At 42.6% G+C, this 13,784-nt stretch overlaps 1 protein-coding gene across 1 annotated transcript in view; it reads right to left on the bottom strand.

Moving 5' to 3' along the window:
* Nucleotides 1-12,734, bottom strand: part of gnb5b (guanine nucleotide binding protein (G protein), beta 5b) — a gene marked incomplete at both ends in the record, with an annotated part of 33,503 nt that extends 20,769 nt beyond the window's left edge. The window contains 6 exons of the mRNA XM_084337114.1: nucleotides 2,179-2,311; nucleotides 2,816-2,892; nucleotides 4,866-4,907; nucleotides 9,664-9,800; nucleotides 10,373-10,484; nucleotides 12,609-12,734. Of these exons, the coding sequence (XP_084193240.1) occupies nucleotides 2,179-2,311; nucleotides 2,816-2,892; nucleotides 4,866-4,907; nucleotides 9,664-9,800; nucleotides 10,373-10,484; nucleotides 12,609-12,734 (627 nt within the window). The remainder of the gene's footprint in view (nucleotides 1-2,178; nucleotides 2,312-2,815; nucleotides 2,893-4,865; nucleotides 4,908-9,663; nucleotides 9,801-10,372; nucleotides 10,485-12,608) is intronic.
* Nucleotides 12,735-13,784: the final 1,050 nt, after the last annotated feature.

Genomic DNA, 13,784 nt, shown 5'->3' with positions numbered 1-13,784 from the left:
TGCCCTATAGTAAGTCATACTGTAGAACGACTCCACGCTTGGCTCTCAAATACACCTCCTGCTCCGTCTGCGGCCATGAACCAGGGGGGCAGCGCTTTCCGCGATATCCTAATAAAACAAGTCATTAGAATAATATAAGCCTACTGTAACGATTCATTACGCACGCGTACTGTACGTGTGTGTGTGTGTGTGTAGTGTGTGTGTGTGTGTGTGTGTGTGTGTGTGTGTGTGTGTGTGTGTGTGTGTGTGTGTGTGTGTGTGTGTGTGTGTGTGTGTGTGTGTGTGTGTGTGCGTGCGCTGAGTGTATCTGCCTAATTATGCATCATCACCAAGCCGTTTCTCCACTGTCTCTTAGATGTGCGCACTAAGCAATAAGAAATAAATAAAACCAACAATAAATAATATCATAGAGAACAAGACGGTATATGGAATATGAATACAGTCTATTCCACTATAGCTACATCTGCGCAATTGCGTTTAGTTCTTTTTTATTTATTTATTTTCGGACATGGTTCGTTGAGTCATGACTATAAATGTAAAACGTAATTGTTAATGATCGTCGTATTTATTATCATTATAATAATTTTATTCCGAGGATGTCTGTAGAATCGACGTGAACACAATCACCAACTATATTTATCCCAAATGAAGCCTTTTACCAGTTTAATCACCTGTGCATTGTATGATACTATTGCACTTTACTGTACATTTGCACTCTGGTTGGATGTTGTATTGTACTTGTGCTGTATAAGGAGGACAATACATTTTAATCTAATCTAATCTCATTTTGATCAGTTGCAAATTGCTTTCACGCTGTTGAATATTTCCCCCATTAGGGTCAGCCCGGAGCAGACGCAATGGATAGCCTCTCCTTATAAGGAGCTGGTGTTTCTTTTTTGGTATGCAAATGAAGGTGTACGAGAACCCACTTCCAGTTTAAGAATGCGTGATGTTTTTCATTCATGGGAACCCAGTTGCGATGATTTTGGCCACGTTCAGGAATCCGGAGGAGGATTTCCGAAAGTTAGTATAAACTTTTTACGAAGATAGTTACAAAGGGGCGGCCGGGTAGCGCAGCGGACTAAGCGTCTGTTTACCACCGCAGAGACAGTGGGATCGAATCCAGCTACGGTACCTCCGGCTTGGTCGGCTGTCCATACTGACACAATTGGCATTGTCAGCGGATGGGAAAGCCGGTGGGGTGGGTCCTGGTCGTTGTAAACAGCGACTCCTACAGTTCGGTCGGGGCGCCTGCACAGCGAGGGAAGGATCTGGGGGAGGTAGTGTGACCCTTCCACACGTTACACTCCCCCAGTGAGTGTCCGCACTGCCAGGTGAAAAGAAGCGGTGGGCTGGCTACACATGTGTCGGAGGAAGCATGTGATAGTCTCCGCCCTCCCAGACCAACGGTAGGGGGTAGAGTGCGCAACGACCAGGATGGGGATTGGGAATTGGCATAACGACTAACATTGGGATGGGAGAAAAACAGAAAAAGGAGGGGGGAAAATATCATACAAAAAAAATTAAATAAAAATAGTTACAAAGATATTATAAAATGTTGGAGAAAATAAAAGCTAGCATATAATGGTAATGTCTGGTTAGGAGCGAGGGAAAATGGATGGATTATCCAATGGGGGGTCCGGGAGGGGGGGGTACGAGCTAGAGCATATGTGTGTAGGTTTTTAGATAACAGGTATTAAGGGTATATCCTATATAAGACAATTAACTAAAATGTGATTTCATTGGATGTGCACTGTCAACTAATGCTTGTATATCTTATCGTGTGTTGTCATGTTTGTTTATGTGTTTGTTTAAAAAATAATAAAAAAATAAAATACAAAAAAAAGATATTACAAAATTTTTTGAGAATGAGGTCCAATGTCTTTTCTATGACATGACTGTTAATTTTATAGTTGACATAATATAATAATTATGACATTGATGTTTAATTGTTCCACCCTGTTTGCTCTACTCAGCTATCTGTTACTATGCCTGGGAGGAGTTTAGGGCACAAGGTAAACAGGAGGTGGTTGCTGTGATGATCTGTACCTTTGGGGACACTGACTAAAAATGCTGTACATTTTATTTCAATGTGTACAAATGACAATAAAAACATTTTCAATTCAATTCAATTGTTCCAGGTTCGGTCTTTAATGCTACAATGGCTTAGATCCTTACCTGCATATCTGAGTTGGTGAAGGTGCATCCTGACAGGTAGTTGGTGTGCATGGCAACCGCCTTCTTTCTGGCATTCAGGTTCTCATTCTTGTCTAGCGACAAGGGAAAGACTGAACACTTGTTATCCAGTCCTCTGTGGAGCCGAGACAGTAGAGACAAAGGTTAGGTGAGCGAGAAGGTCCATGGCTTATATGGATGGGTATTTCATATCAATATTTTAATATTCTATAAAAAACGAATTTGGGTAATCAGTTAACTGAACTACCCAAAAGAAACAAAAGAGCAGCTCACTCACAATGTAGCCTGAAGGGATTTTGTGATCCTTGCCAAGTCATATCAAATTAAACCATAATTTATAGTCCAATACCAAGTCATATCAAACTAACCCATCAGTTACAGTATAGTCCAATACCAAGTCATATCAAACTAAACCACCATCTATAGTCCAATACCAAGTCATATCAAACTAACCCATCAGTTACAGTATAGTCCAATACCAAGTCATATCAAACTAAACCATAATTTATAGTCCAATACCAAGTCATATCAAACTAAACCACCATCTATAGTCCAATACCAAGTCATATCAAACGAAACCACCATCTATAGTCCAATACCAAGTCATATCAATACTCACCCGCATGCAATAGCACAGCCTGATGGTGCATAAGCACATGCCATAACCCAAGTACAAGGCATGTTCACTGCGTGTTCCTGGAAAATACACACACACACAATGACTGAATGTAAATATAACTTTATGGTCACAACATATATCAATGAATGTTCTTAAATGCGCCACCTGCACCTATTTGCTCTATTCATCCACTCACGCACGCACACACACACACGCGCGCGCGCACACACATTTTAATATATTTATTTGGGTTCACATTATAGACCAATTGTTTGAAAACAAACAATAGATGCACAAATAAATCTTAAGAATCTCAAAATGACACACACACAATTCCTTTATAATTGCATTGTGTACAGTGCAAGTACTCAGTCTCACAAACATTCCACCAGAGGGGCAAGAGGTGGATTGATTACTTTACCTCTACCTAAGTCTAATTTTATGAAAAGGGCGGTATTTTATAGGGCGATAGTATCCTGGAACTGTCTTCCCAGCGATGTTCGGAACATCAAAGGAAAGACTAGTTTTAAAAGAAATCTTAAACACTATTTACACTCACACACACACAATACAATTTTAGTCTTCAGCACAGCTTGAATACATGCACACCCTGATAAATTGTTTTATTTTGTTTTAACTGGATTTTATCTTTTGTTTTTTCATCTTCCGTTTTATATTTATTTTTATTCTATGATACATGTTTTTTCTCTATTCTATGATTGATTTTCTTTGTGATATATGCTTTTTTATGTTCTATCTGTGTATGTTATCTTGTTTATGTATGTTGTTTTACCCAAGGAAGACTAGCTGCCGCTTAGGCGTCAGCTAATGGGGATCTGTTTAAATAAACAAATAGAAAAGAAACACAGAGAACATACACTGTAGTGGACCTAGGGGTGGCGTGTTAATAAGAGAACATACACTGTAGTGGACCTAGGGGTGGCGTGTTAATAAGAGAACATACACCGTAGTGGACCTAGGGGTGGCGTGTTAATAAGAGAACATACACCGTAGTGGACCTAGGGGTGGCGTGTTAATAAGAGAACATACACTGTAGTGGACCTAGGGGTGGCGTGTTAATAAGAGAACATACACCGTAGTGGACCTAGGGGTGGCGTGTTAATAAGAGAACATACACTGTAGTGGACCTAGGGGTGGCGTGTTAATAAGAGAACATACACTGTAGTGGACCTCGGGGTGGCGTGTTAATAAGATAACATACACTGTAGTGGACCTAGGGGTGGCGTGTTAATAAGATAACATACACTGTAGTGGACCTAGGGGTGGCGTGTTAATAAGAGAACATACACTGTAGTGGACCTAGGGGTGGCATGTTAATAAGAGAACATACACTGTAGTGGACCTAGGGGTGGCGTGTTAATACGAGAACATACACCGTAGTGGACCTAGGGGTGGCGTGTTAATAAGAGAACATACACTGTAGTGGACCTAGGGGTGGCGTGTTAATAAGAGAACATACACTGTAGTGGACCTAGGGGTGGCGTGTTAATAAAAGAACATACACCGTAGTGGACCTAGGGGTGGCGTGTTAATAAAAGAACATACACCGTAGTGGACCTAGGGGTGGCGTGTTAATAAAAGAACATACACCGTAGTGGACCTAGGGGTGGCGTGTTAATAAGAGAACATACACCGTAGTGGACCTAGGGGTGGCGTGTTAATAAGAGAACATACACCGTAGTGGACCTAGGGGTGGCGTGTTAATAAGAGAACATACACTGTAGTGGACCTAGGGGTGGCGTGTTAATAAGAGAACATACTGTACACTGTAGTGGACCTAGGGGTGGCGTGTTAATAAGAGAACATACACTGTAGTGGACCTCGGGGTGGCATGTTAATAAGGGATGCTTTTAGTGGTTAGTCTGCATTAAGGGATTATCCAGAGCTGCCATTAAAGTGCACTCTGACACACACAGAAACACACGCACACGCATGCACACGCACACACACGCACACACACACACACACAAACACACACACAGAAAGCCAACTGACCATCTAGAGTGGAGAATCCATTCTCTTTACTCACCTTATTAGTGGTGAAAGCATCCCAGATGATGACCTTTCCATCCTAGCAGAGATGATATATATAAGAGTATTAAACACACTGAATACATGTAGCTTAATACACAATGTGATCATAGTATATATCAGGGGTCAGCAACTTTTGCCATTTAAAGATTTTCTTGTTAATCATTGTGCCATATCAACATTACGTTTCTGGCTGACATGGGAATGTCTTTTATTCTTGATTTCATTCTTCTTTGTTTGGTCAGCCATCAAACAAAACCTCTGAGTTACAGAGGAGCGCCTACTTAATATATTAGCCGCCATTCAATAGCTGTGTGTTATATACAGTATGTATATATAATACTGTATATAGCAAATGTTTCACAATGCAATGAGCAATGTGATAGCTTGCCTTTGTAGCATGATCTTTAGCAGTGGGGACTTCTAGGGTGTTTGCTTGCTTCCCATACCTGGGCACGGCACATTTGATGGATTCAGCCTTGTCTGCCTCATCTGTGAAAGTTTTCTCGTGTTTGGTCTCAAAATGGTGTTTAACACTTGACATTCTGCAAAGACCCGCCCCTACTCTGTCTCTGATTGGCTCTGACCCTGATAATATTTTGATATATCAATCAAACTACCATATATAACAGGCGAATAACAGGCATGCGGATGAGAGGGCAGTCCAACATTTCCAAAAGGGTTCCTCTCTTGCACACTTATTGCTAGTGTGCCATTGGTTGAGCTACAGCACACCAATTGTGGCACACATGCCTAAGGTTACCACCGACCTCTGATATATATGTTAGTATAGGAGTATTAAACAGACTGAATACATGTAGCTTCACACACAATGTGATCATAGTATATGATAGTATATGAGTATTATACAATAATAAATGTATCTATCATGCTCTGGACTGGATTTGTTTCCTGATTTAACCCTTCCACTACCACACTACCAAAGGGTTAACCCTTTCACTGTGACAATACAGAAGGTTAACCCTTTCACTGCCACACGACAAAGGGTTAACCCTTTCTGTAGTGTGGTAGTAAAAGGGTTAAAGGCCCAGTCAGACTTGATGACAAGACGAATACCAATACCAAGAAATATATCCAGCTGCAAGCTAACCTAGCTTAGCACAAATGAATGGAAGCAGATATGGACTACTAGCCTAACTCCGGGAGAGGTATTTTAGCCTAGTGGTCCGTATCCGCTTCCATTAATTTGTGCTAAGCTAGGCTAGCTTTCAGCTGGATAGATTTCTACTGAACGCATAGAGACAAAATTGGTATCTGTGGTGGGAAATTCGTTCCACCATTGTGGAGCAAAGACAGAGAATAGCCTGCTTCTCTATATTCAGGATTTCTCTAAATGGGACCAGAATCGCAGCTGGAATGAATGGGAGTCAATGAGACTGACACAGAAAATATCTAAATAAAATCCATAATGAACACCCATAATGGATATCAGCTAGCTAGTTGACCAACAAGTAATGGAACTAGTTTGCGAGTGTTTTGATTCAGTTAATTTGAGTGGTTCAAAAGTATCCACAGCAACTGCAACGATTGATTTATCACCTTCTGATTTAGCACATGGTTTAGCCTGTTAGACAATGTTAATCTCCCATTGCAACTGTACACCATGAGTTTGTTTTTTGTTAGAAAGCTTCCTGTATTATGATGCTAATTTGACATCTGCTTTATTGTTTCCAGGGTTATGGGGGTAGAAGCCTGAAAGTGAAGGGAGGCAGGAAGGATGATGAACTGAAGTGATGGCTTGAGAGATCAGCACCATGGACAGTGGCACACTTTGTAGGATCTCACTTCCTTCACCATGGTCACTTGTTGGCCTTGCTGCAACATCAGTAAAAATGTTCCACTTAAAACGCTGTTTAGAAATTATGCCCCTATACCTTAAAGATCCCCTCCACTCACAAACATGTTTTTTGGTTACCTTCTCTTGGAGACATGACTTTGACTATACAGATTGTTATTTGTGCAGAATTTGTCACCAGAGCGCCTTTTTCACATTTTCCTCTGTACTTGATGTGTGACGTGACGTCATTAATAGGTCGGACCTATCATGGTCCAATATGTGGTAACTTGACACCATTAGCTTCAGCATACACAGAAGGCTGAGAATATAAGCTGTCAACTTGGAATTCCTGGTAAATATCAATGGGTGCTTGTTGGCAATTTGTATATTCATAGATAGTAAAGTGTGATAGTAAAGGGTTAACCTTATGTAGTGTGGTAGTGAAAGGGTTAACCCTTTGTCGTGTGGCAGTGAAAGGGTTAACCTTCCGTATTGTCACAAGTGAAAGGGTTAACCATTTGGTAGTGCAACAGTGAAAGGGTTAATGAGGGTAGAGGTGGTTTATTGAATCATTTGGTGGAAAAACATAATCATACAAACTGGTATTGATTGAATATAGATTTTTTTTTAAATGTAAAGCAATTTACATAATGGATTGTAACATAAAATATGAGACCTTCCCCGGATTCTTGGGTTGCCTACTGATTTCTATGTAAAGGGACTGTTTTTCCATGAAAAAGTGTGTGACGTTTATGCACATTCCAGAGTGCCTTGCCTCGGTCTCTTGCACAACTCAATGAGGAGCAAAATAACAGCTAAATTAAAACTTAAAATACTGATTCAATAACAGTACCATTTGCTGGAAGAGGAAACACTTGTAAGCTAGGACAGATATAATTTCCATTTCTGAGTTTGGTCGTTTTCCTGTAGCCATTGAATTTGTGAGCTTACTCTCTGGAAAGCATGACAAATAAGATTTGGGGAAACTCATGTGTCATAGCAGCACGAGGGAGGGGGAGGGGGAGAGGAGGTATAGGTACAGGCCTGTATATAAAAAAATAAAATATAGGTCATAGAAATATCAGAGTAGCGGTAAAGAACTAAATAAAATATGAATACAAAAATAAAGAGTAAGATCAAGGTGAGGGTGTGGTCAGCCAGACAGCTGAAACATAGCAGGGTCCGTGCAGGGTTCAGTAGTTAAGAGTCAAACAGTTTTAATAGTTCTCCAGCAGTTGACAGCAGTCCATGCCCATGGTTGTAGAGCCCGATAGCTACTGGCACAACGGACTGGCAGAGGCGGTTTGTGGTGTGTAAGGGGGGGGGGTCTATCGTGAACATTCCCTTCATCTTGGTTCGCTCCTCATGAAGGAAGAGGGCTGTGTGGTTGAAGTACATCCGACAAGAGGTGTTCTCGTCAATTTTACCAATTCGATTTTACACTATCACAAAGTGTAGGGTTGAGTGAGAGTAGCAATTGTGATATTGGCCGCAATATTTAGTCATTTTGGGTCAGGAACTGCACATGAGAGTAACTGAAAAATGTATCAAGCCACAAAAACAAGCCCTGCCTGCACTGATGTCCCAACTGCCATTAATTTCACAAAATCAATGGACACTCGAAGACCTAACAAACTAAACAATTTAAGATATATCTGCCCTAGGTTAGAACCATTTCATCTTCCAGAAAATGGTACTCTGCCTCTGCCTATCATTGAATATGTATTCTACGTTTTTATTTCACTGTAATTCTGCGCTCCATTAATTTCCTCATTGATGGCAAGCGAGGAAAAAGACATCACTCTCAAACTCTCGCTGCTTGCTGGTTATGTGAACCTAGGATGGCTTAGAGTAGACGACAGAGTACAGCAACTTGCAATGGGCCTGGTCTACAAGATACACTACACCACTAAGATACCCATGTACATGTCGAAATACTTCCCAAAGGTCAGTGAATTCCACGACCACAACACCAGAGGGAGTTCCACAAATCATGTTCAACCCAGATTCGGCTCAAACAAGGAACTAAACACGTTTTGCAATTATGCCACAACAATGTGGAACGCCCTACCCACAGCCGTAAAATAATGTGAATCCCTACCCTCCTTCAAAACCGCTCTCAAAGAGCACCTACGGGTGGCTGCAATTAGAAACTGGCCCCGGTAAATGTCCAAACCCCCCCCCCCACCCACCCAACCCCCTCCAATATACAGTTTTTTCTAATGTATATATTTTAACTAACATTGGGAGGGGAGAAAAACAGAAAAAGGAGGGGGGGGGGGGGGATTTAAAAAAAAAATGAAAAGAAAATGGGGGACCCTGATGTACACAAGACGAAAGTATTTTTCTGGTCTGCATCCCCTTAACAATAGTTTGTATTGAGCCGTACTGTATTGTACCCATTCTGCAATCTGTTAATAAAGTTTTCAATCAATCAATAAAACTGACCAAGTGTGAGCAACAGGATGCTGACTGCAGTTCACTTAACAGCCACCGGTGTCATTAATGAGAAGACATTTCTGATCATTCCACATAGCACCTGATTGATTGATTGATTGAAAACATTATTAACAGATTGCAGAATGGGTACAATACAATACGGCTCAAACCTATGAGTTTAAAATACATCTGGAGGGGATGCCATTTATAATATTTTTCTACCGTTTGGAATGAGGAGCGTGTAGACTGAACCACATACAAATTACACGGTTGAGGTTGAGTCTATAGTGCTCACTCTGACAGGCAGACAAAATTAAATTACATGCATATTCCACATCATTTGTATGTGGTTGAGTTTTCATTAGATATGTGCAGGGCATGTGCTTTATTAGTTACAGTTACACAGTGAAGGGTGACAGGAGACATGGGGAGAGAGAAGGGGGATGACAACAAACAAAAAACAAACCCTTTGACAAGAGGCAACACAGAACAGATACCATAACACAGCTCTGTTATTACAGCGTGTCTTCTGTTTACGTGTGTATGTGTCGGTGTGTACCTGTGAGGAGCTGACCAAACGACGTTTGTCTTTGCACCAGTCCACACATAGCACCTTGTTCCCATGGCCCTTCAATGTACGTCTGGTCTTCATATTAATATTGCTCAGCACCTCAACCTTCTCAGCCACCTGGCTCACTGATGCCAACACACAGAGAGAGAGACAGAGACAGAGAGAGAGAGAGAGAGAGAGAGAGAGAGAGAGAGAGAGAGAGAGAGAGAGAGAGAGAGATAGAGAGAGAGAGAGAGAGAGAGAGAGAGAGAGAGAGAGAGAGAGAGAGAGAGAGAGAGAGTTAGAGAGCTGAGCTACAGAGAGCAGGGCAAAAAGCTGTTTAGAGGATATAGGGCAAGATGTATACTCACTAGATTTGTTTATTTATTTAGTGGAGAACGGTTAAGTTAAGACATTTTTAGAGTGAAATTCCTGCTAAATCCATATCCTTGACCGAGTCACACGCCTGCCCCATATAGCGAGGATGCTTGAGGACACATGCCAGCATCCTCTATTTACTAGCATTACACCAACACAAAGCAGACAGATAGAAACCACTTTTCTGTTACTAATCATTTTAAAAGGCTTGACATGTGGCTATTATTGGGGCGAATTCAATAGTATTGTGTTATGTGCAACGTGTGTGTGTGTGTGTGTGTGTGTGTGTGTGTGTGTGTGTGTGTGTGCGCGCGCGTGCGTGCGTGCGCGCAACACTCACGCTCCACATCGCTCAGCTTTTTGCGCTCTTCCTCGAGCTTCTTCTTCAAGGTGTCGCTCTCCTTCTTCAGCGTCGCCAGGGTCTCGCCCCGCTGAAGCCCCTGACACGCCATCTTTGGGAGTAAAAAGAAGGGAGCGGGGAACGGGACGACCGGCAGATGAGATGTTTGTCTCACACTCTTCAGCTTCTCTGCTGCCATAGGCTCTTCGCCTCGGCTCCGACTAATGATGCCGCGGTGACGTCACGCCGACGCTACAGATAGATATATCCCCCCCCTCCTTGCTCACACCCCCACTACATAAGTATAGGATAAGCCTGTTGTTTGAGATGGTTATGATGTTTCCATACTGTATGCATCGATGGCTCTTCAGCCTGCTGGGGGTGAACTGAATAGAGAAAGGTTCTTATCTCATCTTCTATTGATTGATAATTTAATCATTTAAAAACTAAAAAGACATAGGATATTTTAGTACAAAATATCTATATATTTCACATCGCTTAAAATAATACTCTTGTGACTCTCTGGGAAGTCCCAACCCCCAGGTTGAGAACCACTGGTCTATTCACAGTGTGGGCTGATTATGGATAGATAGGTGCCAGGCTGTTGAGTGTTGACAGAGGACCAGAGAGGACGCCCCCCACTGGCATGCATCTACTTCTCCTTACTTAAAGGCGTGCGTGCGTGCGCGTGTGTGTGCGTGCGTGCATGCGCGCGTGTGCGCGCTGCGCGCGTGTGTGTGTGTAAGAGTTCGTCAGCACTAACAGGAGGCCTCTCTCTGGCATGGAGAGGCTGATAGAGGTCTGGGCTATATGCACAAGTCAAACAACCTTGGTCCTAACCGCACTCTTTACCCAAACATCTGGGACACTTGAACGTAGCTGTCAGCAACAAGAATGTTGGTTTACATTGGAGAAATTGTCCAAAAGGTCAGGTCCATTACCTTAAAGTAATAATTGGCAAGGTCCTGAACACTCATGCTACTTGGTATCTACTGAGTTTGTCTTCTATTTATTCCAAATAAACTGTTGTTGCTGCCGTTTATGTAAAATGCATCACCTCCTGTGCAGCAAAAAAAAATTCCAGGAATGTTCCACCAGACAGGAGGTTTAGTACAGCAGATGTAGCAACAAGTAAGTGTTTGTGAACTGGGTGCAGTAATTGGAATCACTATTGTGTTACATCAATCAGGATCAGGATAGATAAAACAGACATTTATTTGCTTAAGATTATTACTTTAAGGAATGCGAAATACGCTTACCATCTTCTCCAGAGTCAGACAGAAGATAGATACCAATTTCTGAAGTGTTCCTTTATGTGTATTTTTGGGGGGTCCATGATATGAACAAGGTGTTGGGAACCCCTGCCCCAGGGTAATGAAGCTCTTGGGAACCCCTGCCCCAGGGTAATGCAGCTCTTGGGAACCCCTGCCCCAGGGTAATGCAGCTCTTGGGAACCCCTGCCCCAGGGTAATGCAGCTCTTGGGAACCCCTTCCCCAGGGTAATGCAGCTCTTGGGAACCTCTGCCCCAGGGTAATGCAGCTCTTGGGAACCTCTGCCCCAGGGTAATGCAGCTCTTGGGAACCTCTGCCCCAGGGTAATGCAGCTCTTGGGAACCCCTACCCCAGGGTAATGCAGCTCTTGGGAACCCCTGCCCCAGGGTAATGCAGCTCTTGGGAACCCCTGCCCCAGGGTAATGCAGCTCTTGGGAACCCCTGCCCCAGGGTAATGCAGCTCTTGGGAACCTCTGCCCCAGGGTAATGCAGCTCTTGGGAACCCCTGCCCCAGGGTAATGCAGCTCTTGGTAACACCTGCCCCAGGGTAATGCAGCTCTTGGCATAGGTTCAGTCAGGTGGACTTTTCCCATCATACACACATATCTTCCTGTCACCTAGTAACTCATGTAGAAATCCCCCAATGAATATGCGCTGTCAAATCTCTTGGGCTTTCAGTCAACCAGTGATCTTGCTTGAATAATATATTTAAACCTGCTGTCTTGATGCTTCCTTGTTGCCGTTATTTCAGTGTGTGTGTTCTTCAATGCCCCACTGTCACCAATGTGTCTGCGCACAGTATGGCCTCCTGTCTCCAGAACCAGTTACATTCATAATATGGTTTTATCCCTTATAAATGTATTATTCTCTACAATGGGGTAAACGTCTATTCTATTTAGATGCAACTAGTCTTCTGGATAGCTTTCTACATGTGTGTTTCTCCTGATTGAAATAAGATCCATACCAGCTCCACACAGAAGGAGCAGTAGTTGACGGGTTCATTCAGGAGGTAGATGTTCATGAGAGGCTTAGCTTTATCACAGGCGTCACAGGGGCCGAAGGTAATGGCCAAGAATGTCTGGTCACACATGGCTGCAGCTGGTCACCAATACCACCTGTGGAACACACACACAACACACGCATGCACACACACACACACACACACACACACACACACACACACACACACACACACACACACAACACACGCATGCACACACACACACACACACACACACACACACACACACACACACACACACACAACACACGCATGCACACACACACACACACACACACACACACACACACACACACACACACACACACACACACACACACACACACACACACAATAGGGTCATACAGTATAGTCCAGTGTCCAGCATGGGGGCCATTATGAACCTAAATCATATGGAAAAGGTTTTCTTGTCGTGGTCAATGGTGAGAAAAGTACACAGTTCCTTTACTTAAGTAAAAGTAGAAATACCCAGATAAAATAGTACTCTGGTGAAAGTACTCCAAAATGGAAGTATTCTATGTAGTATCCATGTGTGTGTGTGTGTGTGTGTGTGTGTGTGTGTGTGTGTGTGTGTGTGTGTGTGTGTGTGTGTGTGTGTCAAGCTGTATTGAGGATAATGATTAATCTTCCTCCAGGCTGATCCTGCTCACAGCTCCAGAGCAAAGTAGGGGACACAACTATTCTGGGAGCAGTGCACACAACATACAGTACACACACAAACACACAGGATACAACCATTTTACAGAAGGTTTCACACAATCAAAGCATATCGTACACTAGTCACTTTCAAAACCTGTCCTAATTACTAATACACAGGATATGGTTTAAGTCCTTTAAGTTTAATGTCCCTTGCTTGTACCATAAACTAGGTTGAGGTTACATAGAAACCTTGCTTGGGTAGAGTCGGCTACCTTGATGTATAGGCCTATTAGTCTCAACAGTCTGTTTTGAAGAAGCTCTGATATTTATATCACTTTCTTTAACATACAAAGTGTATATAGATACACTGTAGAAAAGCACATTGAATGAAAGGCTAAGTTGAAGAGCATTATAGGCCTCATGAGCCATTCTATAAAAACAATGCAACATGTATAAGCATAGGCAAACATATTATGTGGG

Source organism: Notolepis coatsorum (assembly GCF_963971535.1).
Source record: "Notolepis coatsorum genome assembly, chromosome: 20".
In the NCBI taxonomy this organism is placed as follows: Eukaryota; Metazoa; Chordata; class Actinopteri; order Aulopiformes; family Paralepididae; genus Notolepis; species Notolepis coatsorum.
Note: the sequence above shows the minus strand (reverse complement) of the source record. Positions and strands in the feature narration are given on the sequence as shown.